This window comes from Macrobrachium nipponense, chromosome 40 (assembly GCF_015104395.2).
Source record: "Macrobrachium nipponense isolate FS-2020 chromosome 40, ASM1510439v2, whole genome shotgun sequence".
In the NCBI taxonomy this organism is placed as follows: Eukaryota; Metazoa; Arthropoda; class Malacostraca; order Decapoda; family Palaemonidae; genus Macrobrachium; species Macrobrachium nipponense.
This window is the reverse complement of record NC_061101.1, coordinates 20202747-20229974: the sequence shown is the minus strand read 5'-3', so window position 1 is coordinate 20229974 and position 27228 is coordinate 20202747. Positions and strand designations below refer to the sequence as shown.

Below are 27228 nucleotides of genomic sequence, written 5' to 3'. Positions count from 1 at the left end.
TGTCGGGACGACCGAGTCTATAGCTAAGTATATATCTGCTGGGTAAGTTTTCATGTACAAAAATATCTATCTCCTCATAGGCTCACATATGCTACATCAAAAGTTCTAAGAAAGAAGGGACAGTAAAGAATGACTAAATCTTTAGTCCAAATTTCTACTGAAAACCAATGTACTTCATCAGAAAATATCAGTGTTCTTTTTCTGCAAATGAAGCTCTGGCATTGATCTTGAGAAGAAATCAAAACTTTTTCCCTCCTACAACAATGTTCGTTCTGCCAAAGAAGAGTGCTTACCTTCTCCTGAAAATTGGTGAGTAACTGATTATTCTGCAGAAGTGACCTTACAAGATTTATTAAACCACACAGCAACGAAAATATTTCAAGTAGTGTCTTTGAATGAAACACATTTAAAATAAAGCAGTTTAAGTTAATTTGTAAAGTTAGATTTAATGGTACAACTGGTCAAAGTGTTTACAAGCAGATTTGAAGTGATAACCAAGAACGAGATGTCATTTTCGAGTCCCGTTTATTTGTTACTTGTATGGTACCTTTACAGCTGAGTGGAAAGACAGAAGCTAATGAGAAAATTATCTTATGGAAAAATAATAAGCCCTCATCACCATTTTTTTTGTAGACCTATAAGGTTCAAATTCATGAAGGAAACTTAGCAGGTTTTAGTGGAAGAAGAGCATTACTTATAAAATGCTATCCACATACTTAGACCAACTCAAGTTAAAAACAATGTTAGCGTCATTCATGATGTGAGCATTACAATGATAGATGGAAAAGTGGCATCCTCTTTATCCCTTGTCACCAACTCAATGCAACGCTGTTCTTTGTATGGGGCATCACCTAAGCAAATGAATGACATAGAAAAAGTTTCAAAGAGACCCCTGTAATGATGGCATCATGTATGGACTATCAACATTACATGCCTGGATAAGATCTATGGAATGTTGCTTACACTTGTCATACCAGTTGCCTATAAAGAAATGGCAGGCAAGAACAAAAGAGGAAAAAGCAAAGGTTCAGCAACAAAAATCGAAAATGCAAAAAGCTTTTCGTGATAGGACAGGATTAGTGATTGGTATGCCAAAACAGTCAGGCTTTGGGACGTCAAATGATGGAAATACGGCCAGAAGATTTTTTCAGCTTGCTGAAACATCAAGTGAAATTCTTGGAATTAAGATAGAATTGCTGAAGAATTTGCACATCATCTTGTGTACTTTATCACTTGGGTTTGATATAAATGTCACAGCATTCAAATCCTTCTGCATCAATAACGCTAAAATTTACGTGGAAGAGTACAATTGGTATTATATGCCTCAGAGTTTGCATAGAATTCTTATTCATGGAGGTTCAGTGATGGAACAGTTTAATCTGCCAATTGGACTTTACTCCGAAGAGGTCCAAGAAGCCAAAAACAAAGACTTTAAGAAGTTCAGAGAGTCATTTTGCCAGAAAATATCCCCCCAAAAAACTAATGAGGACTTAATGCGGCGGTTATTCTGCTCATCCGATCCCCTAATAACATCAATGAGAAATCAGACAAAATACACATCTAAGAAAGATCTGTCAGATGAAGCTCGACTGCTACTCATTAAAGATTCTGAAATATCTAGTGAAGGACCATAAACATAATGAGTCATGTACCTTAACTGAAGATCATTTACGCGTTTCTCTTATATAGGCTAAATGGCTTCTCCTTTTAGCATTTATTCTTGTATTCCTTATCATCTTCAAATCATTTATTTTACTTGCTTTTACCTTATTTCAATGATGTAATCTCTTGAAAGGAAGCTCTTTTTTTTTTTTTTTTTTTTTTTTTTTGTATTACAATTAAGATATTATTGCTTTAGTTTCCACGATTTCACTTATTTCCCAAGAAAATAAGATTTACAGAATTACCAAATTACAGAATATGTGCGCTCAAAATCACCGATTTGTACTGATTTGATATTTTTTTTCCTTTTATAATGGTTTAGAATAATGTTAATCCCAAATAAAGCTAGTTTTTGCACTGAAAGTATTTTTGTCCCTTTAGGTCCCATTCTGGCCGTGAGCAGGGCTGACAACTGAAGAGCTTGAAAAGAAACAAATAACACAGTCTCCCTCAGAAAAGCATATTCTATCCTGTAAGAGAAAAAAAGAATCATATTGATCTGTAAAGATAAGGGGAAGGAAGGGAGAGAGCCGTACAAACCACTCCCTTCCCCTACCAAAATGACGGAAAAGAGACGAGACCGCAATCATGACTGGTCCTGGAAGCAGAAGGGAAGAATGCAGTCTTACGCCATTAAAATTCTCACGGAAGAAATGTAGGAATGTACTCCTATGCTAGACAGACAAATCTAAGCATAAAAACCTTGTTTGCAACACAAACCCCTAACGTCTCAATACAAATGTTTTCAAAATATCTTCAATACAACAAACGTAAAATGCTGAGACGGACCAGCATTACACATAATACAGCTGATGACGAAGCAGAGGAAAAGGCACATCTACTGCAATTTGCATCTGTCCCAAAGGAAGGTCAACATGGGAATGGTGCATCACGAGGTTCCATACCTAGTCGGTGACCAGCATCAGCCTCGTATACGCACGAGTTGCTAGATTCCACAGATTCTTTGCTTAACAATCTTTTATTGTTTTTTTAACCGGTTTCCAGCTGACACCAGAAGATTATCCTATTGTTAAGACCGAAGGTTTGTTCCGCATATGAACAAAAGAAGGTTGTGCTCGTCACAATACATTTCTAAATATCAACACAAGTTTCTTTTTCTTAAAAACATTAGAATGCACATTACCTTGTAGAGTACACATTATCTCTTGTCTGTTGTGTAGAATAATCACGGACCTCAGGCTTTGCTACATGTAGCATGCACTCACTCTGTGCTTTGGCAAGAAGTCGTTTCTTCTGGCTCTGGGAGGCTCCAACTGACGAAAAACTGCAAGACAAAACATCCTTTATCCAACCAATTTTACCTAAGAATATTTATGTAGTTCTACTCTATCTATATTGTGGCATGTAGCATATATTAATCATTACCGTCACTTTTAACTAAGAACATTACTCTTAACTAATTTGTTTTGTATTTAGTAAGCAAAATGTATTACCCCTTAAGTCTTCTAGTCTGTACATAAAAATTGACTTCAATTATTTCACATATTATATGAAACACTGAAATGATAGACTGCATACATCAACAAAATTTTGACATTTTGATTAACTTAACCAACAATACCAGCTTTGTAAGTTTCAATGTTCATGATATACAATAAAAAAAAATCAAAAGCATAAAAATGATATTGTTATTTTACAATAAAGTTTTGTACATACTTACCTGGCAGACATATACTTAGCTTACGTCTCTGACGTCACGACAGAATTCAAAACTCGCGGCAAACGCGACAGGTAGGTCAGGTGATCTACCTTACCCGCCGCTGGGAAGCGGGTGTAAGAACCAACATACCTTTCTTGCCAGATTTTTTCTCTCTTATACCTGTCTCCTGAGGGGAGGCTGGGCGGGCCATCAATCGTATATGTCTGCCAGGTAAGTATGTACAAAACTTTATTGTAAAATAACAATATCATTTTTGTACATGAACTTTCCTGTCAGACATATACTTAGCTGATTGACACCCTTGGTGGAGGGTACAAGACAGAAAATAACAAAGAAAAGGTAAACAACACCTGTTGTAGGATAAAAATAACCTTGGTTCTTACCTGTTTAGGCTGAAGACTTCATAGATACTGTCTATTAGTCTGCATAGCCATAAGAGCTACAGCGAGGGCGTGACCTACAGCTGAAAAGACTCTTTGGGTCTACTAACGGGACTTGATATCCGCTTACTTAGTAGAATCCAAGTCGGATCATGTCAATGGGGGTTCGCCCTCTTCTATGACAGAACCTGTCCACTACCAACGCAGGGAGCTTCAAACCAAATCCGATCACCTAACCAAACTAAAGTTATTAGTATTACGAAACGAAAAAAGATGCCTACCTGCATCATTTTTCATACAACCATATGAACTCAATTAACAAAAACAAGGGAAAAAAACTACTAAGGATATGTTCCAGCTCCCTGCCCCAGCACCGAATCCGCCGATACGTACGGGCCTAGTGCGAAGCACTCGTCATACGTAATACTGACGTCTTTTAGGTAGTGGTTGGCGAATACTGAATTACATCTCCAGAATGTAGTTTTCATCAGATTCTGAAGAGACATATTCTTATTAAAGGCCAAGGAAGTGGCAATGGCTCTCACTTCATGAGCCTTGACTTTTAGGAGCTTGAAATGTTCTTCATTACAAGATCTATGCGCTTCTTTCACAGGACTTCTAATGAAGAAAGACAGCGCATTTTTCGACATGGTCTGCTGGGGTCCTTTACAGAGCACCATAGTCTGTCCTCAATGCCCTTAAGGGTTTTCTTCTTTGAAGGTAGTATTTTAATCCTAACAGGGCAAAGAGTTCTTTCAGGTTCTTCCCCTACTAGGGCAGATAATCCACGAACCTCAAAGCTCCTTGGCCAAGGATTTGAGGGGTTCTCATTCTTTGCTAAAAGCGAAGGAAGGAAGGAACAAACCACGGAATCTCCTTTGAAACCTACCCTTCCTTCTAGGGCATGAATCTCACTAACCCTTTTAGCGGATGCTAAAGCATGAGAAAGAGAGCTTTCCTCGTAAGATCTTTGAAGGAGGCTAAATGTGGTGGCTCAAACCTAGAGGACCTAAGGAAACGAAGAACCACGTCCAGATTCCAACTTGGAACTTCGTTCGAAGTTTTCTTGGAAGTTTCAAAAGATCTTAATAGATCATGCAGATCTTTGTTATTCGAAAGATCTAAATTCCTATGTCTGAACACAGCAGCCAGCATGCTCCGGTATCCTTTGATAGTAGATACTGCCAAACCGCATTTTTCTCTGAGGAAAACTAGGAAATCTGCTATCTGAGTCACAGAGGTACTGGAAGAGGAAAACTTCTGGTTCCTGCACCACCGGCGAAAGACGTCCCACTTCGACTGGTAGACTTTAAGGGTCGAAGGTCTTCTAGCTGAGGCGATGGCCTTAGCAGCTTTTGTTGAAAACCCCTTCGCTCTGACAAGACTTTTGACAGTCGAAAGCCAGTCAGATTGAGAGCGGGGAGGTTTCTGTGATACCTGTCGAAGTGGGGTTGTTTGAGCAAATCTTGTCTTTGTGGAAGTGCTCTTGGTAAGTCCACCAACCATTCCAGTACCTCTGTGAACCAATCTTGGGCGGGCCAGAACGGAGCTACTAGCGTCATTCTTGTCATCTCCGAGATAGCAAATTTCTTGAGGGTTTGTCCCAGTACTTTGAAGGGGGGAAAGGCGTAGACATCTAGACCTGTCCAATCTAGGAGAAACGCATCCACTGATACTGCTCCTGGGTCTGAGATCGGGGAGCAGTAAAGTTTGATCCTTGCGTTCCTTGCTGTTGCAAAGAGGTCGATGTGAGGTCTGCCCCATCTTCTCCACAGGTCTTGGCATACCTCTGAGTGGAGGGTCCACTCAGAAGGCAGGAGTTGATTCTTCCTGCTCAGGAGATCGGCCCTGACGTTCCTTTCTCCCTGTACGAATCTGGTGAGAAGACTGATCTTCCTTGTTTGAGACCACAGTAGAAGATCCCTTGCTGTTTCGTACAGGGAGAAGGAGTGTGTCCCCCCCCTGTTTTTTGATGTACGCCAAGGCTGTTGTGTTGTCCGAATTGACCTGCACTACTGCATTTCGGACGTGGGGCTCGAAGGCTTTCAATGCCATCCAGACTGCCATCAACTCTTTCTTGTTGATGTGCCAGGACACCTGATCCCCCTTCCAGGTGCCTGACACTTTCTCTTGTCCCGAGCGTCGCTCCCCAACCTGCTTCCGACGCGTCGGAAAACAACACATGGTTGGGGTTCGGCATGTAAAGAGACATTCCTTCCACAAAACGAAGTGGGTTGTTCCACCACTGAAGGTCTCTCTTGATTCCCCTCGAGATCTTGTGAAGGAGAATCCAGACTAGGGAGAGACGCCTCCAGTTCTGGTATAGGAAGAACTGTAGAGGACCGAGATGCAAACCTTCCTAGAGAAACGAATTGCTCCAACGAGGAAAAGTGTCCCCAGCAGACTCATCCACTCCCTCGCTGTGCATGCATCTTTCTCTAGGAAGGTCGTTATTTTCTCGTAGCAACGAGCTATCCTCTCTGGTGACGGAAAAGCCCGAAAAGCCAGAGAAGCTATCCGAATCCCCAGATAGATCCGCTCTTGACTGGGGATTGAGACTTCTGGAAGTTCACCAGAAGTCCCAGAGAACTTGCCAATGTAAGGGTCTTTTGAAGGTCCTCCAGACATCTTTCTTGAGACTCTGCTCTGATTAGCCAGTCGTCGAGATAAAGCGACACCCTCACTCCCTCCAAATGTAGCCACTGCGCCACGTTTTTCATTAACCCCGTGAAAACTTGGGGTGCAGTCGACAGGCCGAAGCACAAGGCCTTGAATTGGAAGATGTTTCCTCCCATCATGAATCGTAGATACTTCCGTGAAGAAGGATGGATCGGCACATGAAAGTAAGCGTCCTGAAGGTCTAGAGACACCATCCAGTCCCCTGGATGAAGAGACGCTAACACTGAGGAAGTTGTCTCCATGGCGAACTTCCTCTTTTCCACAAAGACGTTCAGGGCGCTTACATCCAAAACCGGTCTCCATCCTCCTGAGTTCTTCGGAACTAGGAATAGTCTGTTGTAAAAACCCGCAGAGCGGGGATCTTTCACTAGTTCTATAGCCTCCTTCTCTAGCATGAGATCTACTGCTAGAGAAAGGGCTTGATTCATGATGGGGTCCTTGTACTTGGCCACCAACTCCCTCGGAGTTGTTGTCAATGGTGGTCTTGACGAGAAGGGAATGAGGTATCCTTTGCTGACAATCGATAAGAGACCAATTGTCTGCCCCTTTGTGGGCCCAGACGTCGGCAAATTTCAGTAGTCTGGCACCCACTGATGTCTGGAGTCCTTGACCGCTATTTCTTCCCTCTGACTGACCTAGAGAAGGTTTTACCTCTCTTAAAAGGTCTAGTTCCTCTGGTTGAAGAACCTCTGACAGCAGGTCCTCCTCGAAAGGGCTCCTGCCTCAGAGGAGTCTCTTTCTTGGCCTTGGGTTGGAAGACAGAGCGAGGTTTCCTGGCCGCCTGGGCTAACATGTCCTGAGTAGCCTTAGCTGAAAGGGCACTCGAGACATCTTGAATAATTTTCTTGGGGAACAGAAGAGGAGAGAGTTGAGCATACATAAGAGAGGCCCTTTGTGCATGTGAAACTGCCTTAGTGAGAAACGAACAGTAGACTGACCGCTTCTTAATAACTCCAGCTCCAAACAGTGAGGAGACTTCACTCGATCCGTCTCTCACTGCTTTGTCCATGCAAGTGAGGACACAGTTAAGATCTTCAGGAGACAGTGAATCAGGGGTCTGGGTCTTATTAGCCAGAACTCCTAAAGACCAATCAAGGAAGTTGAAAACTTCCAGGACTCGGAACATTCCCTTCAGTAGGTGGTCAAGTTCGTTCATCCCCCACGTAGTCTTGGCGGACAAGAGGGCGGAACGACGAGCAGAATCCACCAATGAAGAGAAGTCCGAGTCCGCAGACGAAGGGAGAGCGAGGCCTAAAGGTTCGCCCGATTCGTACCAGAATCCCAATCTGCCAGTCAGTTTTAGACGGAGGGAAAGAAAAAACAGTCTTCCCTTTCTCTTCCTTAGAAAGGAGCCATTCCCCAAAACCTCTAAGCGCCTTCTTCATGGAAACAGTAGGTTTCATCCTTACACAAGACGAAACCTTCGACGTCTTCGAAGTGGAGAATAAAGAAAGAGGAGAAGGAGGAGCCACAGGAGAAAGGATATCTCCGAACTCTTGCAGGAGTAAATCTGTCAACCTCTTATAGGAGGAAACAGAAGTGTCTTTTGGTCCTTCTTCTTCTGAGGGATCCTACTCTTCCTGAGCTGAAGAACCCTCATGATCCTTAGAGGCGCGACTATCCTTATAAGAGTCTCTAGAGGAAGTAAGACGTATACGTCTTGGAGACAAAGCTTCAGAAACGTGCCTACTTGCAACATCCTTCTTGTCTGGAGGAGTGCGTTTTCCAGATTCTTGGAGCCTAACAGGAGTAAGGCGGCTGTCAGGAGCAGAGCGCCTGTTTGAAGAAGAACTTCTATCAGGCTCTTGGCGCCTATCCAAAGGAGAGCGGCTACCAGGCGAACAGCGCCTGCCATACGAGAAGCGGCTACCAGGCTCTTGGCGCCTGAACCGAGGAGAGAGGATCTCTGGCGACGAGCGCCTACTAGGTGAGCGCCTACAAGGGGAGAAGCGCCTGCTAGGATCTCGGCACCTGACTCGAGGAGAGTGAATTTTCAGGAGAAGAGCGCCTGCCAGGAGAAACACGCCTAACAAGCTCTTGACGCCGGTCCAGCGAAGAGCGCCTGTTCGATTTAGGGCGCTTGTCAACAGTAGAGTGGAGGCGAGACGAGGAGCGGCTACGAGGCGAGTAGCGCCTACTAGGCTCTTGGTGCCTATCAAGGGGAGCGATCCTGTCTCGAGAAGAGCGTCTGTAGGGTGAAGATCTCCTACGAGCAGTCTGCTCCTTGTCCGAAGGAGAAACAAAGACATCCTGTCTGTCAGGCGAATGGCGCTTGGACGCAGATGGGATCTTGTCCGAAGCAGAAAGTATCCTGCGAGAATCCGAACGCACAGGTGAGCGGGCCGCTTCCGTCGAATAGCGAGAGTCAGGAGAGGGGAGCCTGGACTTCTTTACAGGAAGCGAGACGTCCTTCCTACGACGAGACGACACGCAAAGAGAGCCAGCCAGAGCCGAAATCTGCGCCTGAAGGTTAGCCAACACCCTAGCAGGAGAATTCACAAACTCTTGAACAGGAGACGAGGCTCGATCTCTGCTCGGGGAACGATACTCCGGAGATCTCTTACGTTTCTTCGCTTCCACCTCAGGCTCTTCCGAAAAAACTTCAGGGCTGGATGGACGGGCGCAGGGAGCGTTCCAGGCTCTCTTCGAAGGGCGCGAGGCTTCCGAAGAGCTCCATCCTCTTTTAGGAGAAGGCGAAGGCGAAGACGAGAAGCATTGGCGCAATATTTCTCTCTTGGAGCGATCCAAGGTAGCCTGGGAACGATCAACAGGAGCTACCGAGGGGATGCCTGACTGGTGGGGATGCTCCCTAACCTTCCTGCGGCTTTCGACTTTCCTCCTCCACTGGGACTGGGAGTCTGGAAGAGGTCTAGGCCTGGAAGCATTAGGGAGCCGATCAGACGCACCCTCCACTGCACTGGGGGGTTCACTGCACAAATCACTATTGGAATCACTCTTACCTTCTAATGTTTAATTTTCCTCTCCATACTGCGAATGGTGGCTTTCATGGAGGCCACTTCCGAAGGCGCATCTTCGGCTTCGGTGCAGGGAGCAGGAGCTGAAACTGACAAAGGAGCTACTTCTAAAATAGGATTATCTATATCCAACTCGCTAATACGAGATCTACTACTGCTCCTAGAAGAAGCTTTCCTAACTTTATCCTTTTCAAGCTTCCTCAAGTAGGAAGACAAAGACTTCCATTCATCCTCATTCAGCTTTTCACATTCATTACAAGGATTATTAAAGGTGCATTCATTCCCTCTACACTTCAAACATACTGTGTGAGGGTCTACCGCAGCTTTCGGTAGCCTCACCTTACACTCAGTCATACAACAAACTCTAAACATAGCAGTTTTCTTAGTATCAACATCAGACATCATGAATCCAAGAAAAATCCAAAGAAAAGTCAAATAACTGTCCACAAATCGCGAATGCCAGGCCAAAAGATCGGGTACTTCACCAAAAGTCCGTAGAAACAATCCAGGGCGAAAACGAGAAAAGAATCCAACTGTCAAGAGGTACGGACAACAGGTGTGGTCGACACCGACGACAGAAAAAATCTGGCAAGAAAGGTATGTTGGTTCTTACACCCGCTTCCCAGCGGCGGGTAAGGTAGATCACCTGACCTACCTGTCGCGTTTGCCGCGAGTTTTGAATTCTGTCGTGACGTCAGAGACGTAAGCTAAGTATATGTCTGACAGGAAAGTTCATGTACAAAATTCAGTTATGTACGTAAACCTGTTCAACATAAAAAAATAGTACCATCTTAGGTCAAGATACACCCCAAATTTCACAAAATAAATAAGTATTACCTGGCATATTTGTCCTCGTGTGATGTGTGAGTCTGCTGTAACAGATTAGCAGCTATTTTGCCATGGTTATTATTAACACAGGTAGAACAATGACGATCTTTGCAACATTTACCTGCAAGTAAAATATCTACAATTTTGTGCATGAACATACAAACATACATACATGAGGTGCAATTTCTTTTCTTGCTTCTTAGATTGCTCTTGGCTGGAATCAAACTAGAACTGGGGACTTGTCTTGGAACACTTTATCATAATTTTCACAATATCCTATATTATTTTCATTTCCTGTAATGGTTTACCTCCTTATTCTATTATTAAGGTATTTCTGAGGTATCTTTCCATGTACACACAGCCAAAGTAATCATTGAGTATTTTTGTAATATGTGCACCAATAATATTTTGCCATTTTTAAAACGCTTCATGTAAAAAAAAAAAAAAAAGACAGGAGAGAGGGAGAGACCTCCTTACCTCCAGCTTCATCATCGCTATCACTGATGGTAATGACGGAGACAGCCGGGGAAGGTGTGTCACGTATCGTGATAGTCTGTTGTCTTCCACTACCTGCCATACTTCCTCGGTAACTGCTGCTACTGCTATGCTGCTGACTGCTGCTTGTCTGATGTGTCCCTTGACTCTGATGCCCACCTGCAAAGGGATATGCATATTTTACTCTTGGGTATGATTAACAGAAGTGTAAAATTTTTGTTCACTATATAAAAAATGAGATCTTAATCAAGAAATACTGTAAAAATAGCCTTTAAAAACTGAATTTACATTAAAGAATCAGACTGACTTTATAAAACAAAATACGTACATTCTAACATTATTAATGGATGAAGTCCTTTATAACATGGACTTCATCATTAACCCAACTGAAGCATTATTTCCTAAATGAGTCATGGCCCCTAAACAGTTCATCAATTTGGAATAAGTAGAGCAAAGAAACTCAAAATGAATCAAATTACTTAGGTTTAAACCCCAATAACTCAAACTTAAAACTGCACTTCCTGATATAATGACAGGAACTTTCAATAGCAACCAAATAGCCTGAACATCTCAATGAACATCAATTAAGATCATGCAGGCAATATACAACTTTCAAGTCTTTTCAAAACCTTTTTTTAAATGCTCAGAAAAAAATATTTGAAAAACTTGTCAGTTTGACAACAAAATATTAAGTGTTTTTGTGCAGACATCAAGCTGAAAATATTGCTCTAAGACCAGTCCTCAACATTAAATGTTTTAACATTTTTGTTAGTCACCTAAAAATCCTTAAGAAAAATACAAGCAAAAGTTCTAGCAGAGAAGTTAACATAAATAAAAAGCCCTAAATATTCCAAAGCACTCATATGACAAATATGCTGTATAAGCAGAAGCATACTAATGTATCAGTTTTGTTCAAGTTTAAATTTTGAGGAAATGTAAGTGAACATGATACACATGTATATTTCTTTTAGCCCAAAATCTGTGCATAATGCTGGTCCTTCCCATTAGATACTTGTGAGCTACCTCTCGTGACAATATAACCTTGTAAAACTCTTGCAGAGACTTCCTTGCTGGGCTTATCATTAGATACTTTAGAGCTGTTTAGAGCTGCCTCAACTAACCCAAGTGTATCTAGGTAAACATGGTTTCAGTAAATAAATATATAAACTTTCTCAATGCATGTCTTAGAACACTGAGTAACAAGAGCACAAGTAACATCCAATGTTATCCAGTCATCTATGAAGAATTTCTAAACACTTGTAAGGCACACCTCCAGTCAATATAATTAGCTACATTAAGACTAATCTGTTTTGTGATCTAACATGCCAAAAGACGACAGCCCAAGAAGCATGTAAATATCCTGGCGTAAAGAATAGATAAAAGTCTGGTGAAGTAATTAAAATTTTTGTTCACTATATAAAAAATGAGATCTTACATCAAGACATACTGTAAAAACAGCCTTTAAAAACTGAATTTACATTAAAGAATCGGACTGACTTTATAAAACAAAATACATTCTAATAGTATTAAGGGCTAAAGTCCTTTATAACATGGACTTCATTATTAACCCAACAGAAGCATTATTTCCTAAATGAGTCATGGTCCCTCAACAGTTCATCAATTTGGAATAAGTAAAGCAAAGAAACTCAAAATGATACACACTACTTTGGTTTAAACCCCAATAACTCATACTTAAAACTGCACTTCCTGATATAAAGATAGGAACTTTCAATTGCAACCAAATAGCCTGAACTCACTAAACATCAATTAAGATCATACAGGCAATACATAACTTTCAAATTTTTTGGAGTTCATGATTCCTAGACTGAGAGCAATCATTCAAATGAAATCTTATAACTGACAGCACACTACTACATTCTTAAGAGACTGATTCTTAAAGACTGTTTCCTCATATACAAAATCTCAAGAAATAATGAGTTTAATATTGGAGACAGCCTTTCCAGTCATGTAAGGTTAACAGTGGTAAACCTTCCGAGAACAATATTTCCTTTGACCCAGTACCTACAAATTTGACAATCCTCTCATTACTACTGGATGTGTCTGAATTTGTACCAGTCTGTGCCAAGAAGATACATCCCCATCATTATCCCTATGCTAAGGGGGGTCACTTGCCTTGATGTATCTTCTCCAAATATTTGTAGTGAAAGCATCTTCCTTTACTAAACTTATCTCCATAGCAAACCCTCCCTCATTTTACCACTCCATCTAATAGTATGTCTTCCTCCCGACCTTTTCCCCTAACAGGTTCCACCCATACTAACTTCACTCTATTCTTACCATGTCCTTACCATGTCACCATACAATCTCCATCTCAACTCTATCATATCAGTAATCTTTACCACCCTCCCACTGCTCCTAATTTCTTCACTCTTTAGTATTATTCAGCAAGATTCACAACCTATTTGTTTCACTGTGTTAAGGGAAACCCTCACAGTGACTTTAAAGATCTGAGTAGTGATTGGTTGAAGGATTAAGAGTAAAACTATTTTGGAGGTAAAAGTTTTGAATGCATAGTACATATGTACATGAAAAACATTGTAGAATTGTTAAATATATGGTTTAATAAATATTCAGAATAAAATAGTGTATAATATCTCATTTAAATTGTTTATACTTTAATACAATCTTCTAATTCAATGTTTCAAAGCAACGCATAAAAAATTGATGTGAAAAGTTACATTGATGATGATAAAACCTACTTATTTCTTCAAGTATTTTGTGTTTATTCTTAGATATACAAACTGAACCCTTTCATCTGTGGAGTATCTTTTTGCTCAGATGTTGGACTGGTTGTAGACTTGACTAACAGGAAGAGTAATCTTGTAGAGAGAGAGAGAGAGAGAGAGAGAGAGAGAGAGAGAGAGAGAGAGAGAGAGAGAGAGAGAGAGAGAGAGAGAGAGAGAGAGAGAGAGAGAGAGAATAATGATGATGATGATGTTGAGGGGCAGAGGTAGCTCGGATAACTCCCGAAGGAGGTTGGAGATGACAGGCCATCAAGTTAGATCCTCCTCCACTTCCTCAATAAGAGGAATTAGTGAGGCTGGTCTTTTGAGGAGGAGCAGTTTTGTTTCAGCTGCCACTAGCAAAGATGACAATAGGTGACCCAACATCACTTGCCATGGCCAAGCTGGATGTTCCTTCTGGATAGGAACTGGACTGACTTTCTTGAGGTTGTCCCAGGTGGAAAATGGCTGGGAAGGCCTTCGTTGCTAGTGTCCAAGAGCATTCCCAGGTACAAGCTAATTGCTTAGAGACAAGATTGGATTTCTGCCAGTTTATAATTGTGCCTAGATTGTGGCATAGGGGTATGAGACAGGTTTGTCCTAGAGATATCACTTCTTGCAAGGATGAGAATAAGCCAATCATCTGGATGCTACAGGAGGTGAATGCTTTTCAAGTGTGCCCAAGCAAAGACCTGGGTGATCACCTGGGTAAACTTTCCAAGGGCTATCATTAAGCCAAAGCATAGGGCCTTGACCTAGATTATTCCATTGCAGATAAAGTGGAAGAACTTCCTTGAGTCCTGATGGATGCGATTCTAAAAATATGCATCCTGAAGGTTGATCAAGACCGAGATGGTTCCCTCTTTGAAGGAACCTAATGATGAACAAGAACCTCCTCCAGAGGCCTTCTCCACAAGATAAAATCCGAGAGATTGATAGTGAATGATCTCGATGGCACCTTTCTGTAACAATAGTTTTGAATGCTGACAACAGGGCTTTAAATTTGAAACAAATCTGCAGTGTACAGTATGTCAGGAAATGAATGGGAGTTACTGACAGAGGAGTCAATGGTCTTTGAACTGTAGCTTTTACTTATCTCAAAGGACTGATGCTACCCAGGACACCACTCCATGTTGCCACCTTACTGCCTTCCATTCTCAAGTGATTTCCTTTTTCCTTCTTCACCCTGCCTCCTCTCTTGGACTGACTGGGGAAGGAGGGGCCAAAAGGACTGGGAGGGATTTCTGCCTTTCGTACAGTATGAAAAGGATGTTATGCCTGCTCAGCCTTCTGGAGCTGAGGCTTCCTTTGTACACCTGATGTGGAGAGAGCAGCTGTACTTGAAGGTGGTACTTACCTCCCCTTGGAAGTTTAAATGAACCTGCAAGGGAGAAAAGAGAATCTTGGGAATCTCCCCATCATAGCTCTACAAATGTGTCAACTTTACCAAGGGGAAGTAGGATTGCAAACCATAGGTCGAGCTGCTGAGTGGCAAGAGGCAGCTCTAATGTAAAAGCTGGTGTAAAAGCAAGGAAAGAACACAAACACACTGATGAATTGATGTACCAGATGAATATGGGACTTGCTGTCCAACATGAGAAGGGTGGTGCCAAAGGTCCAGCCACGATACAACATAAACCATAGAACATGGCCATAGTAACCAATTCTAAATTACTGGCCTCAGTGGCAAAGAAGAAACCCTCCTGATGGAACCTCTTGAGAGAAAGGTTTTTAATTAGATGGGAGAGAAAGCAAACCATCGAGCCAGAGAGGGGGGGCTCTTCTGGCCCCTCCGGTATGTTTCATCTCATAGAAGTCTTCAAAAGTGATGACCAAAGAACACTGCTAAGGCTGCACTCAGAACAGAGATAGGGTTTATTTTGCAAGCAGCACAATAGCAAGAGAGGATAAAGAAAGGAGCATATGGTGATGCTACTCCCATCCCTTTTTTCCCAGTGTCAAAGTGGTCTACACCTAAAAGAGGTACTGGGGTTGGGGGATCTCTCTCTAGACAGAGAACAAATCCACTTATAAGGGAGAGGAGAGTAAAAGTTCACTAAGAAAGATAGTATAAAGGCTCTAATATGGTTACGTGGACAGAAGCAATAGGAAGAATGCCATCTGTTGCTTTGGTTGTTGAAACTTTGACAAGAGAGAGTGTTCTTTGCTGTAAGTTGTAATGTAGTTTGTATATTTTTCTCTCATTTACATAAAGTGGCAATGTGTATTGTATGAAAGAAAGATATTTTGTTGTATTTGCATTTAGTTGGGGAAAGTATTCTGTTTGGTTATTTTGTGTATTAGTTTGTAGGTGTGCGTTTAATAGCACTTCAGTATTGGTTGTCAGTTGTTTGTTGATTTGATAGTTACTTGGACATTTGTTGTTGGCCAACTGCAACCATAAATTCAGTCTTGTTACAGTGCGGTGGTCCAGGGTATGATTCACTTAGTCAGTCATAGTTAAGTTGCCTTTCGGACAACACGTTGTCCTACAATCTTCAAGAAGTCATCGGGATCTCTGAGACTAAACCACTTGAAGTACTATACCCATCTTAAAGTTCATTTGGGGAAATTACTTCAGAGGATATGCATATCTAATGATAGGGAGAATTTTCCTGTGATATTCTTTGGATGAAAATAATAAAGAAGGAGACCGTGCTAATGCCGATCTCAGGCAATTCAGACCATGAAAATAACAGGTCTACCATTCATAATAATAGTAAGTCAATATCATTTATATACTCATTAACGCTACGTAGCAATTCAGACCAGGAAAATAAGAGGTCTACTATTCATAATAATAGTAAGTCAATGTCATTTATATACTCATTAATGCTACATAATGTCTTGAATGTTATTTAGAATGAGTTTAGTAATCTGGGTGTCATACAGAACTTAGGCTATGATTTCGTTAATACGTTTCAATCCACTTTAGGCTATATGATTCCTTGAGATCTGACATGCTCTACTTATTTTGACGCAAGTCATAATACTGATGTTGGCAGTCCAGATACCATGAAGTGGTGAGGAAATCAAGCATGCTGTGTGGGCTGAATGTGTAACATCCTACAAGAGCTGCAGAGATAAGACATCCTATGATGGGGGCCCAGAGTGGGATGCAAGGCACCTTCTCTGTGTCCGTCCAAAGACACAGTGTAAAGGAGCAGCATAGCTCCTATCAGAGCAAGGTTTTGATGAAGCCCTAGCCCTAAACTAAGGGCACCAGTCACCAAGGGGTGACCTGACATCTCCGCTCACCTATCGAAAAGGGAGCGATGGGGCTAAAAATTAAAAAGGAAACTTGGGGAACTCAACTAAACTACAGTATCCAGGATGAGACATTTACACTTTAATGCAGCTGAAGAAATAATTGATATCATGCATAAGATCATTTTGGTGTCTCCAAGTTACCCTCCATGTTAATCAGGTCTACAGCTGGTCTAGCGCATAAACTGAAGGAATTTCATCTGATGAAGGATGAATGGTTGTGTGTGTTGGAGACTTATTCTTCCTAAAGGAAGATGTGTCTGGGGAGGGGAGAGGGGGATGGTAACTGGGGTAAAAAGGTCTGAAATGATTGGGCATTATTTCCAGCAAAGGGCCAAACTCTTAGAAATGCTAGTAAGCCTTTCTTTTGTTTTCTTGCCAGCCATAACACTCCCACTGGAGTTATGCAGTCATCACAGAAAATGGTATGAGTGCATTCCCTTCCCTTACAAGTTGGACATACAGAAGTAGGGCCTCCTTACATGGGGGATATGAAAGTTTCACGGCTGTAAACAAACCACACAACAACATTGGCCATGTTGTTCTCCATAACATGAGAAAAAACCAGGCCAAAACCAAGAAAACTGAAAGTAATGTATAATAGACTGGCCTAAAACACAAAAGCAAAAATCTGAAGTACTCAAACCCAACTACAGCACAGAGGAGGGAGAGTCATGAGGCACATCTGTACTTAACTGTAAATGAGGAGAGCATCAGTAATGGCCCTCTCTTCCTGTCTCCACCAGTCTGCAGCCAATCTAGGGCATGTGCTCAAGGATGCTCCATATATGAAAGGTGTGGAGTTTGTATCCCCATAGGAACAAACATGTCCTTATAAATGTGAAAGAATACATCTGTTCATAAACTAAACTATATTATGATATTTTAGTGCATATATGCAAATCTGACACATATATGGTTCACGGCTTGTATTGGGTAGGGCCTCAGGGACTTTAAAAAAAAAGGAAGTTACTTGCCCTTTTACTAGAATTATCTTGTCCCCAGTTGGGCATGGTGTGTTCAGTGATGGGGCCACAATGTCTGTCTAGTCTTCATTTGTTATGCATATTTCTCCTCCTACTACAGGAGTGTGTGTGATTTGACTTGTTGAATATTTACTCAGTTTCCAGGTAGCAATGCTTACAGCTTCAGATACCTAAATGGGGCTATAGTTGTTCTCTGTGTTTGATCTTGGTGCCTTCTATCAGCTCTTGTTGAGAAATGCATTTCACCCTTTTGAAACATATGTGGCATCCATTTTGAGGACTATTATGGATACAGCTAACAGTCCATTATGTTCAAATCCAACACCTTTATTAGAATTACTACTTAGAAAATGACAAATTTGTAATCAATATGTATGTTTCATAACTAACAAATTTGAGGTCTTAAAATTAGGATAAATCTTCTAGCGCAAGCTGGAAACCAGTAAAGTTTAAAAAATTGTGTATGCAAGGGACTATTGGCATCTGTGCTTGGTCAAGAGTCATGTGGAAACACCCACATAAACCCCTTTAACATGTGACCATGATAGTTATTCTTCCAACTCCCGTAATAATTACTGAATTTTGATCAAGCCTACTTCACTGGATGATGCAAGAGGTTAAATCAATATTGTTCCCTGATCTCGGGTTTAGGATTAAAGCTATTATCCTTATTTATTTGAGACTTGAAATTATTCTCTTCCCCTACATACATTGTTCCTTGATTGGGGGACAGTGTAACATCATCCTCCATTTTTCCATATTGTTGGTCTTACTGAATACAATTCACCTCAGTTTTTTAGTTTTTATTTCTTTAATGAAGACCCTTCTTTAACTGTTTCAATACAATTTTCTTTTATGTCCTCTGAATTTTTCAGGATCTGTAGGATGCTGAGATTGTAATGAAATTACAATTTCATAAAAATTTTTGGTCAAGATTTTTCTTTCTGAATATTATTTAGGTTATGTATTGTTTCCTTAGAATTATCAGTTGCTTGAATGACTTTAATACTAATCTCACTTTTCCTTCCCCTCTCTAGGCAAAGACAAATTACCATGTAAATTTCATAAAATCTAACTGGTCCAAAATATACAGGCATGTCCTGAAAGCATTCATGTGGGGTTAAAGATGATCTGTTTACAGCCAGTATCAACTGCTCTGTGAACTCCATCACTGTTGTGTCATAACTTACCCCAACTTATGGGGGGAGTTTGGATATTCCTCACACAAAATACACAAAAACCCTTCAATTCTTGTGGTTTTGCATATCAATAGCCCCTTAAGCCAGTACACTACAGTATGACAAACACCATGAACCAAATACGAGAGTATGTAAAATTTGAAACAATTACAAAACTCACCTGACTCGGTAACTTGTCTAAGGCTCAGTAAATGTAAAAACCTATTGTCATTAATAAAAATGGTTGATCATACCAAAAATCTCAACAAATACATCATGTACGAATGAGAATTTTCATACATAAATACTGAAACCTTGGATTCTACTCAAATTACAAATTTTCAAACAAGCAAAAGAGTAATATTAGAATAAGAAAAAAAATATTACCACTTCCTAATTTTCCAATATTCAAAATCAAAGAACTTTCCTGTCCTCAGTGCAACGTAAAATCTATAATTCTATAATCAATAATCCATGTTTGGTTACCAGCTACCTCAATCTCACATTGCAATGCAACATATGAGTAATTCTGCAGTCCAACAAAACATTGGTCAGAGGTAAAGGCAAATGTTAAGGATTTAGTTTCCAAGTTTGTCTGAACGTTTGGTGGAGGAATGACGAGAAACTGCACCAAAACTCATGTTAGCTATACCATAGTTAAAGGGCTAAATTAGCAATAGATTGTTAATCCTCACTCTTTTAGCACATGAACTTCTCAACTAGGTGTAAATGTCTAAGGTGTTCAACTTCTCACTAACAGTTTCCTGTTGTGCTAATAGGAAAAAGAAGATACCCAGACAATGAAATATTCTACCCATAATAAATACTGAAACCTTAACAATTCATAGCCAGGATCCAAGCAATTTAGTGCTAATTGCCTCTTGCTAAAGTATTCATGGCATAGACAAAATGAAATACAAGAGGGAGAGGGTCATAAAATAGGCATAATGCAGTTTACCATGGGTATGGATGGACCCAAGGGAGTACACAGAGGGTCATCTATTGAAGTTTGATCTGCCTTTTGAGTTCCCTGTACAATAGGGTGAAACAGTATAGATTTGGTTCAAGTTAAAACATGAAATATTAGCATTCTGTACAGTATTTATTTTTGACATAAATCTATCAGCCCTAGCATTACATATATACAAATAACTTTTTCTTCAAAGTTATCTTTCACTAATTACATTAACCCTATAATTGTGTCAACACTTCTTCCTATCCATACCCAGCTCTGCATGAAAAATTGAACCCTCCAAGCTTAATGAAAAGAAGAAAATTAGAGTTTTTAACAGTTCATAAAGTCAAGTTATTAGATAGTCGACTTGTAACTCACCTGTATGAGATGTGTGCGTTGTACTGGGGTGACTAAGGTGACTGGGATGGGTTGCTAAATGATGACTGGAGGAATGAGTGGAGTGGTGGCTGGAGTGATGACTCTGGTGATGTGGATGGCCCACGTGGCTGGAATGTCCCGCATGGTGTGCCGAGTGGTGGCTGTTAAGGATTGGGAGGGATAAAGTAATAAATATTGCCATAAAAATGCTACTGGAAATAATTTTGAGTATTCCGGAAATAATGTATGAAATCATTATGTAAGTCATGCTTGGATAAAAAGAATTTTTATAAATTAATGCATACTTGTGGCTGGTGTGATAATTATTATGGGTGATTTGTGGAGCAGTACTACTGTTAGCCCAATGAGTGGATGAAGACCCTGGTGGAGTGCCTTCCTTAACTCGTTTCTTCACAGGTGAAAGTTGTTGGCTCAGGTCCTTCTTGTCATGAGCAGCTGGCTGAGAGGGCCTGCCACCCACATGCAAGGTGTGCCCACTATGGGCACCTGAGTGTGCCACAAGGGACGCCTTGCTGGAACGCTTGCTACCAGCCCAGGTGCCGGATGGGTAAGCCTCATACAATTCAGGGTGGAGGTCAACGGGAAACATGGTTGGGGGGGCTTCCCCCTGCACCACTGACGAGTCCACGAGAAACGTTCGTCTCCACGCATCTGTAGCATCTGGTAAAAGACTAGCTGGCTGTTGAAGGGATGTAGGAGGCTGGGGCAGTTGCTGCCAAGCTTGTGGAACAAGAGCCATTTGTCCGCCACGTCCCCATCCACCACTTACTGCTGTTCCTGTTGTTAACAACATGCCTCTTCCAGGCTGCTCCACCATTGAGACAGGCACATACTGTCCACCGCCACCAACCTATATAGAATTTTTTCCATATTACTTCAAAGTGGCCCAGTCTAAAATTAAATTATTCAATTATACAATGAAAATATCACAACATGATTAAAAGAGTTTTAATCACTACAGGCAGTCCTCAGTTATCAGCGGAATCGGTTAATGGCGATCTGGTTTTAAGGCGCTTGTCAAGTGCTGTAAACTCAGCGATTTATGGAGCCACAAAGGGCCAAGTTTCGGTTATCAGTGATGGCGCCATAACATACCCAAGAGACGCGGCATTAACCGGTTATTGGTGCCATTAACCGAACCTTGGCACTAGAAATCGCAGAGTTTTGGTTAATGGTGGTTTTTGATTATCAGCACCCCACTGAGAATGGAACACCCTCCCCATTAACTGGGGGACTGCCTGTATTCATATTTATATTTGGTTAGGTACTAATATTGAACTTGAATAGTTATGTCTATGTTCAACATAACCTTATAATCCGTGCAATGAAGATATGGTAAGGTTTAAAGTATTGTCTGACTACAACATTTACTGGCATAATTCTAATCCCAAATCTAACAATTAGAACTTATTTTTGCTGGACCTATTTGTTCCTAAGCCAAAAAACATCTTTTGCAAACAAACCAGAAACTTAAAATTTTCACTCACTTGGTTTTCTTTGGAAACCATTAAATTTCTCTCCCTGTACGTAACTAACCAATAACATTAATGTCACTTGAAAAGATATCATGACATTACTATTGGAATACAAAGACTAATCACATCCTGACAAATGGGAGGATTACATAAAAAGTTTATAAAAGACTTTTAATGTTCTTTTTGTCTCCTTGTCTCCTCCACGAGTAACATTAATTCTCATAGGGCTTGCTCAAAAGCTTGTTTAGGATATGTATTAGACCTTAGTTAATATATTGCAATTTCTAAAAAGTTTAATGATCACTTAAACCAAAAAAAATGTTACAATTTGGATTTCTCAGGGATTTGTTTCAGATACCCGATGTACATTGCTGGCAATTTTTTTGTGATAGATTGTAATTGTTTTGCATTAGGTTTGAGTCATGTGGGTTATTCATCAAATAACTATGGGGTCAATCAAGTGTTATCAATTTTAGAATATATCACTTAATTGCAGCTTTGGCCGATATCTTAGTTCCTGTCTACGTGTGCAGAGATCTACCACATTTTCAACATTAAATATTGATTTTAAACAATTTGTGAAATGAAATTATGTGATCTATTAAACAAAAGAAATTTAAGTTACACATTTTTGTAGTGGCAAGTTTATCAAATCATAATTGCTGACCATATTTCAGTGTTTGCTCACTAAATGACACTAAGGTAAATCCTACCATATGAAGTTTTGGAGGTAAAGGTGAAAACTGCATAATGCAAGCCTTTACAACTCGACAGTTGTATTGTATTGCTTATGATGTTCAGGGTTGTATTTTGTGTTTCAAGTTTTACTGTTGCTAATGATGTTCAAGGTTGCATGTATAACTTTTGGAAAGATAGTTCAGATAACTATTTTATGCATTCCATCAAAGGGGCTACTTTAATATCTAAGGAAATTTTCTTTGCACTTGGTGACAAAACATATTTCTCTTAGTTCTAACAAGGAAAGGTGGGGATTATTATTTAGAAGAAATATCTCCTATTAAAACATTTTTTTAGTAAAAGAATCACTTGCGTAATCCTCCTTTGCAGATTGTATGATTAATAACTTGTGATGGAGATGAACATAATTAAACAGATCTAACTTCACCTCACAAAATAATAATGGTGAAATTAAGCAACAAAGGACTTGATGAAATTTCAGATGTCACACAGCTAGTTATATGGTCAATATCAAACAAGGGGGCTAACAAGCATTGGAATGGGTGACTATGTATGACACCTGCAACAGACCTTAAGGCAGGGGTGGGCAGCCCTTGGCACGTGTGCCACAAGTGGCATGCTACATACTTCTTTCTGACATGTAAAACCTGAAGCTCACCAAAAAAAAATGTATATATAAAATGTTTATAACAAAGTTTTGCATATATACATACTACTTACCCTGTAATTACATAGCTATAGTTTTCCACATACAGCAACCCAAAATAAAATTTCGCAGGTAGCCCTTCAATTACTCATTGTAGATATACAGTGCCACCCGCTAATGGCAATATTAGGAACGATTTAGCTAACCACGTCATTCTGTTTTATGCATATCCTTCAGAGGGGAGGAGGGATGGCTCTGATCTTGTAATTACTGGGTAAGTATAAACAAAAATGTCATTTCTGTAGAAGTGACTTATCCGGTAATCACACAGAAGATTCCAAATTGAAAGGAGGTGGGATCATGGACATATTCTACTCCAAAACATTAAGCCATGTAATGAATTTGAAATAGAAAAGTCACTAGTACTGAAAACAATGCTTGTTGTTCCCTATCAGTTAAGAGGGCTACTGCAATACTGCCTCTGGTTGGTGCTCATCTTAACTCGAAATGGCATGGTGGTATAGCCAAGGGTTGCCTCCTACTTAGGGGGAACTTACCAATATGGGAAGTGCTCCGATGGCTAGCAAAGCACGTTAGGTGCACGCCCTTGCCCTGGGCCTAGCACCAAAATAAAAACAACCAGAAACACTGATAGCTACACTGAAATAAAGTCATGCCCATCCACTGAGACTGGCAGGTGCTCCAGGTACACTGTAACCCCTGGCTCTCCAAACCTCCAAACTCAGCACTACTAGAGCCAGCACTACTAGTGCCGAGCAAGTTAGGAGCTTGGGAGCTGGCCAACACTAGGAGCATGAGTTGGCGCCAGCAGAGTAGGGGGTCAAACGAGCCAGAAAATGAGAGATGTCAGGTGCTCCTGAAAGTCAAGGAAGACCATACCTGTCTAGAGGAGAAAGAACGGATCCAGGTCTTGGGACCTTGAACCTTCCTGATCAGAGATTGTACTTCTTCAGCTAGGGCCAAAAAAACCACTCTGACCCTGCAGAGTAAGCCATCAAGGTGATGGGAATTGGAAAGGGGTTCTTTCCGTGAAAGGGATTATTATCATTATTAAAAAAGGATTAGTTTGTCCAGACCTCTGAGTCTAACAACGGCTCTTCTTGGGCTGGGTTTCAGGAATTAATCCTGGAGGGAAAAAAAAAAAAATAGAAAATGACATTTAGGAAACAGGTTTTACTTAGGAACATGACAATCCTATTAAGTACAAAATCTTTGCTTTCAGCAAGAATGTCTTTCAATGTCGAGTTTTGCAAATATAAGTTTCTTTGCTGATTCCAAATTGGACAATCGACTAATAAGTGTTGGACAGTCATTGGTGTCTGGCATGTACTACATTTCATCGGGTCTGGATGTGGATTTGATGCCAAATGACCGTGTGAAAATCTACTATGGCCTATACGTAGTCTTGTTAGTAACACTTCTTTCGCTCTTTCTTTTTGAGATTATGACATTCATGAATTAACTTCGCTTTTTATATTTCTCAGTTTGTTTGTAGTTGGCACTGATGTCCAATCTATTTGCCAGTCTTCATATATTAGAGGCTTAATTGAGGTTATCCTATCTGATACTGGGACATGTGTCATTGTTGATGGAATAGCGCAAGCTAATTTGGCAGCCGTATCTGCTTTTTCGTTTCCTTCAATTCCCACATATGCTGGAATCCAATGTTGCTCTTTGATCCATCTGCATAGATCATAAGTTGATCTCCCTTTCTTCTGATGTGCTCCAATGCATGTTGCCAGTACATTTCTGTTTGCCATATTTCTTTTTAGCAGATATGATAGAGCAGTACATATTTTTACTCTTTTCAAAGTCCAAGGTGGTGGGAATTCCATTGCTGGATGGAAAATTGGTTTAATATGTGAATTCATTAAATATTTGGTTCTTTGTGGGAAGAGCTAGCACTATGATTTTATAATCTTTGGTTATAATTCAGAAAGCATGTAGCAGCGGGAGATGTTCCTGCTTGAAGGGAAAGGCCCCTATGCATAGTTATCAAGTTGCATTGATGTTTTAGGGGCAATATGCCTGCTTCTACTAACAGGGAGTTTATAGGGGATGATCAAAATGTCCCGTTCACAAACGTATTCCTTCATGATGCAGTGCATCTGGTGCTTATAGTGTAGCTTCTGAGGCAGATAAATATATTGGGCAACAACAATCTAGTATATAGATAGTACTGTTGCCTTGTATAAGATAAGTATGGAGTTACATTCAGTTCCCCATTTGGTATGTGATAGTTTTTTCAATATGGCTTTAATGTATCTGAGGTATGCTTTCCAGTTCAGGTGCTGATCAAACACCATTCCTAGGTATTTAACATTTGTGCAGAATTTTATTTCGGTATTATACAGATAAAGTTTAACTGTTTGTTGTTTTAATCATCTTATATCTTTAGAGAAAATGATTGCATTTGTTTTATCTATTGAAAATTGGAATCCTACTGAATTTGCTCAATTGGTAATATTTGAGATGGCTGTTGAGGATTCTTTGGGCATGTCTTAGAGTGCTACTTGTATAATATATGGCAAAGTCATCAGCACACAAGCTGTTTTTAACTTCTTTTGGTAAATTTATTGTAATATCACTGATTGCTAAAACAAACAGAGTACACCTTAAGACACTGCCTTGGGGGATTCCTTCTTCCAATTCATAAACATTTGAATACAAATTTTCTATTCGAATCTGGAAAGTTTTATCTGATAGGAAATTGTTAATAAAAACTGGTAAATGGCCTCTTATACCTTCGGAGTGACAAGTTTTTGCATGATATTGTCTCTCCATGTGCTTTTTATATGTAAAAAAAATATTGCCACTGTTGATTTTTTCTGATCAAATCATTTTTTGATACTTCTAGACAGGTTAATGGTTCAAGGGTTGATCAACCAGCAATTGATCCTGATTGCATTGGTTAGAATTGAATTTTTAGTTATCACATATGTTAGTCATGAATTAACCATTTTTTCTAGTATTTTACATAGACAGCTTGTCAAAGATATAGGTCTATAACTGGAAGGATTACTTGAATCTTTCCCAGGTTTGTTTACTGGGATAATGATGGCATGTTTCCATTTATCTGGAAAAATGCATTTCATCCAGATGGTGTTATAGAATTTTAGTATGATCTGGCAATGGGGGCTAGTTTTTCTATCACTTCAAATGATATTATATCATGGCCTGGGGCCGATAAAGGACACGAATCTAGAGCACTGTTTAATTAATCCATATTAAATGCATAATTATATTCTAGATCTTCAATAGTTTCAAAATTTAGTATAGTAATTTTTCCCCTGTGTTCTTATATTTTGAAAATGTTCATTTAGATTGGAGTAGGCACTTATGTTTTCAAAGTGTTTCCCTATTATATTCGAGATTTCATATAGGTCATGATATAGTTTCCCATTTAGGTTTATTGCACTTCTAGGGTGTCTTATATATTTTACATTAATTTTTCTTATTCTTTACCAAATATCTTTTTCTTATTCTTTACCAAATATCTTTCATAGATGTATTTGTTGACAAGCTGAATACATAATTTTTCCATGATAATATTTTCTCAGATATTACAAGTTTTCAAAATTAAGCATTATATTTGAGGCCGCCACTCGAACAACCGTCTATCTGCAAATTTTCAGATTTTCAGTTATACATACTTTCGAATTCAGCCACTCTTTTTCTATACACTAGTGTTTAGAAATTGTAGAAAAAAATATGCTTTTCACATTCATAATCTAGGAAGAGTGAGAGTAACTAGAATGATGAATGCGCAATATTTGTGAGTTGTTATTCGAATGAAAGAGCCTGGGATGAAAATGAATCGAACAACAGTATATCTGTAAAATTGCAGATAAGTGGTTATTCGAGGGGAAAGGAGCCCGGATAATGTTTTGTTGAACAACACACTTTCTGCATGCGTCCACCAATGAGGTTCTTTGTTTTGGTATGACGTCATATATTTAAAGGGCGCTCAGTTTGGATGTCAAGTTCTCGTGTTCCGTGGTTTATCTCATAATCTTCGTTATGCATTGTTTCTGAACAAAAAAAATAACAGTTATTGTGATCATCTACTATGGGTAGAAAGTATAAGGAATCGAATGAAATGAAAAACAACGCAGTAGAATGTATTACTCAATGTGAAAAGAAGAATGATGTGAGTGC

General features: G+C 40.0%; 1 protein-coding gene across 5 annotated transcripts in view; it reads right to left on the bottom strand.

Annotated features, from left to right (window-relative positions):
- The window catches only part of LOC135211973 (homeodomain-interacting protein kinase 2-like), a 223871-nt gene that overhangs the window by 45651 nt on the left and 150992 nt on the right, over positions 1 to 27228 (bottom strand). For 3 of the 5 annotated variants that reach the window (XM_064245232.1, XM_064245234.1, XM_064245233.1), the window contains exons 13-18: positions 20514 to 21079; positions 20209 to 20369; positions 17408 to 17542; positions 10683 to 10859; positions 10215 to 10326; positions 2807 to 2947 (exon numbers count right to left, since the gene is read on the bottom strand). In XM_064245232.1, coding sequence (XP_064101302.1) covers positions 2807 to 2947; positions 10215 to 10326; positions 10683 to 10859; positions 17408 to 17542; positions 20209 to 20369; positions 20514 to 21079 — 1292 coding nt within the window. The remainder of the gene's footprint in view (positions 1 to 2806; positions 2948 to 10214; positions 10327 to 10682; positions 10860 to 17407; positions 17543 to 20208; positions 20370 to 20513; positions 21080 to 27228) is intronic. The other 2 variants (XM_064245235.1, XM_064245236.1) reach the window with 1 other exon arrangement.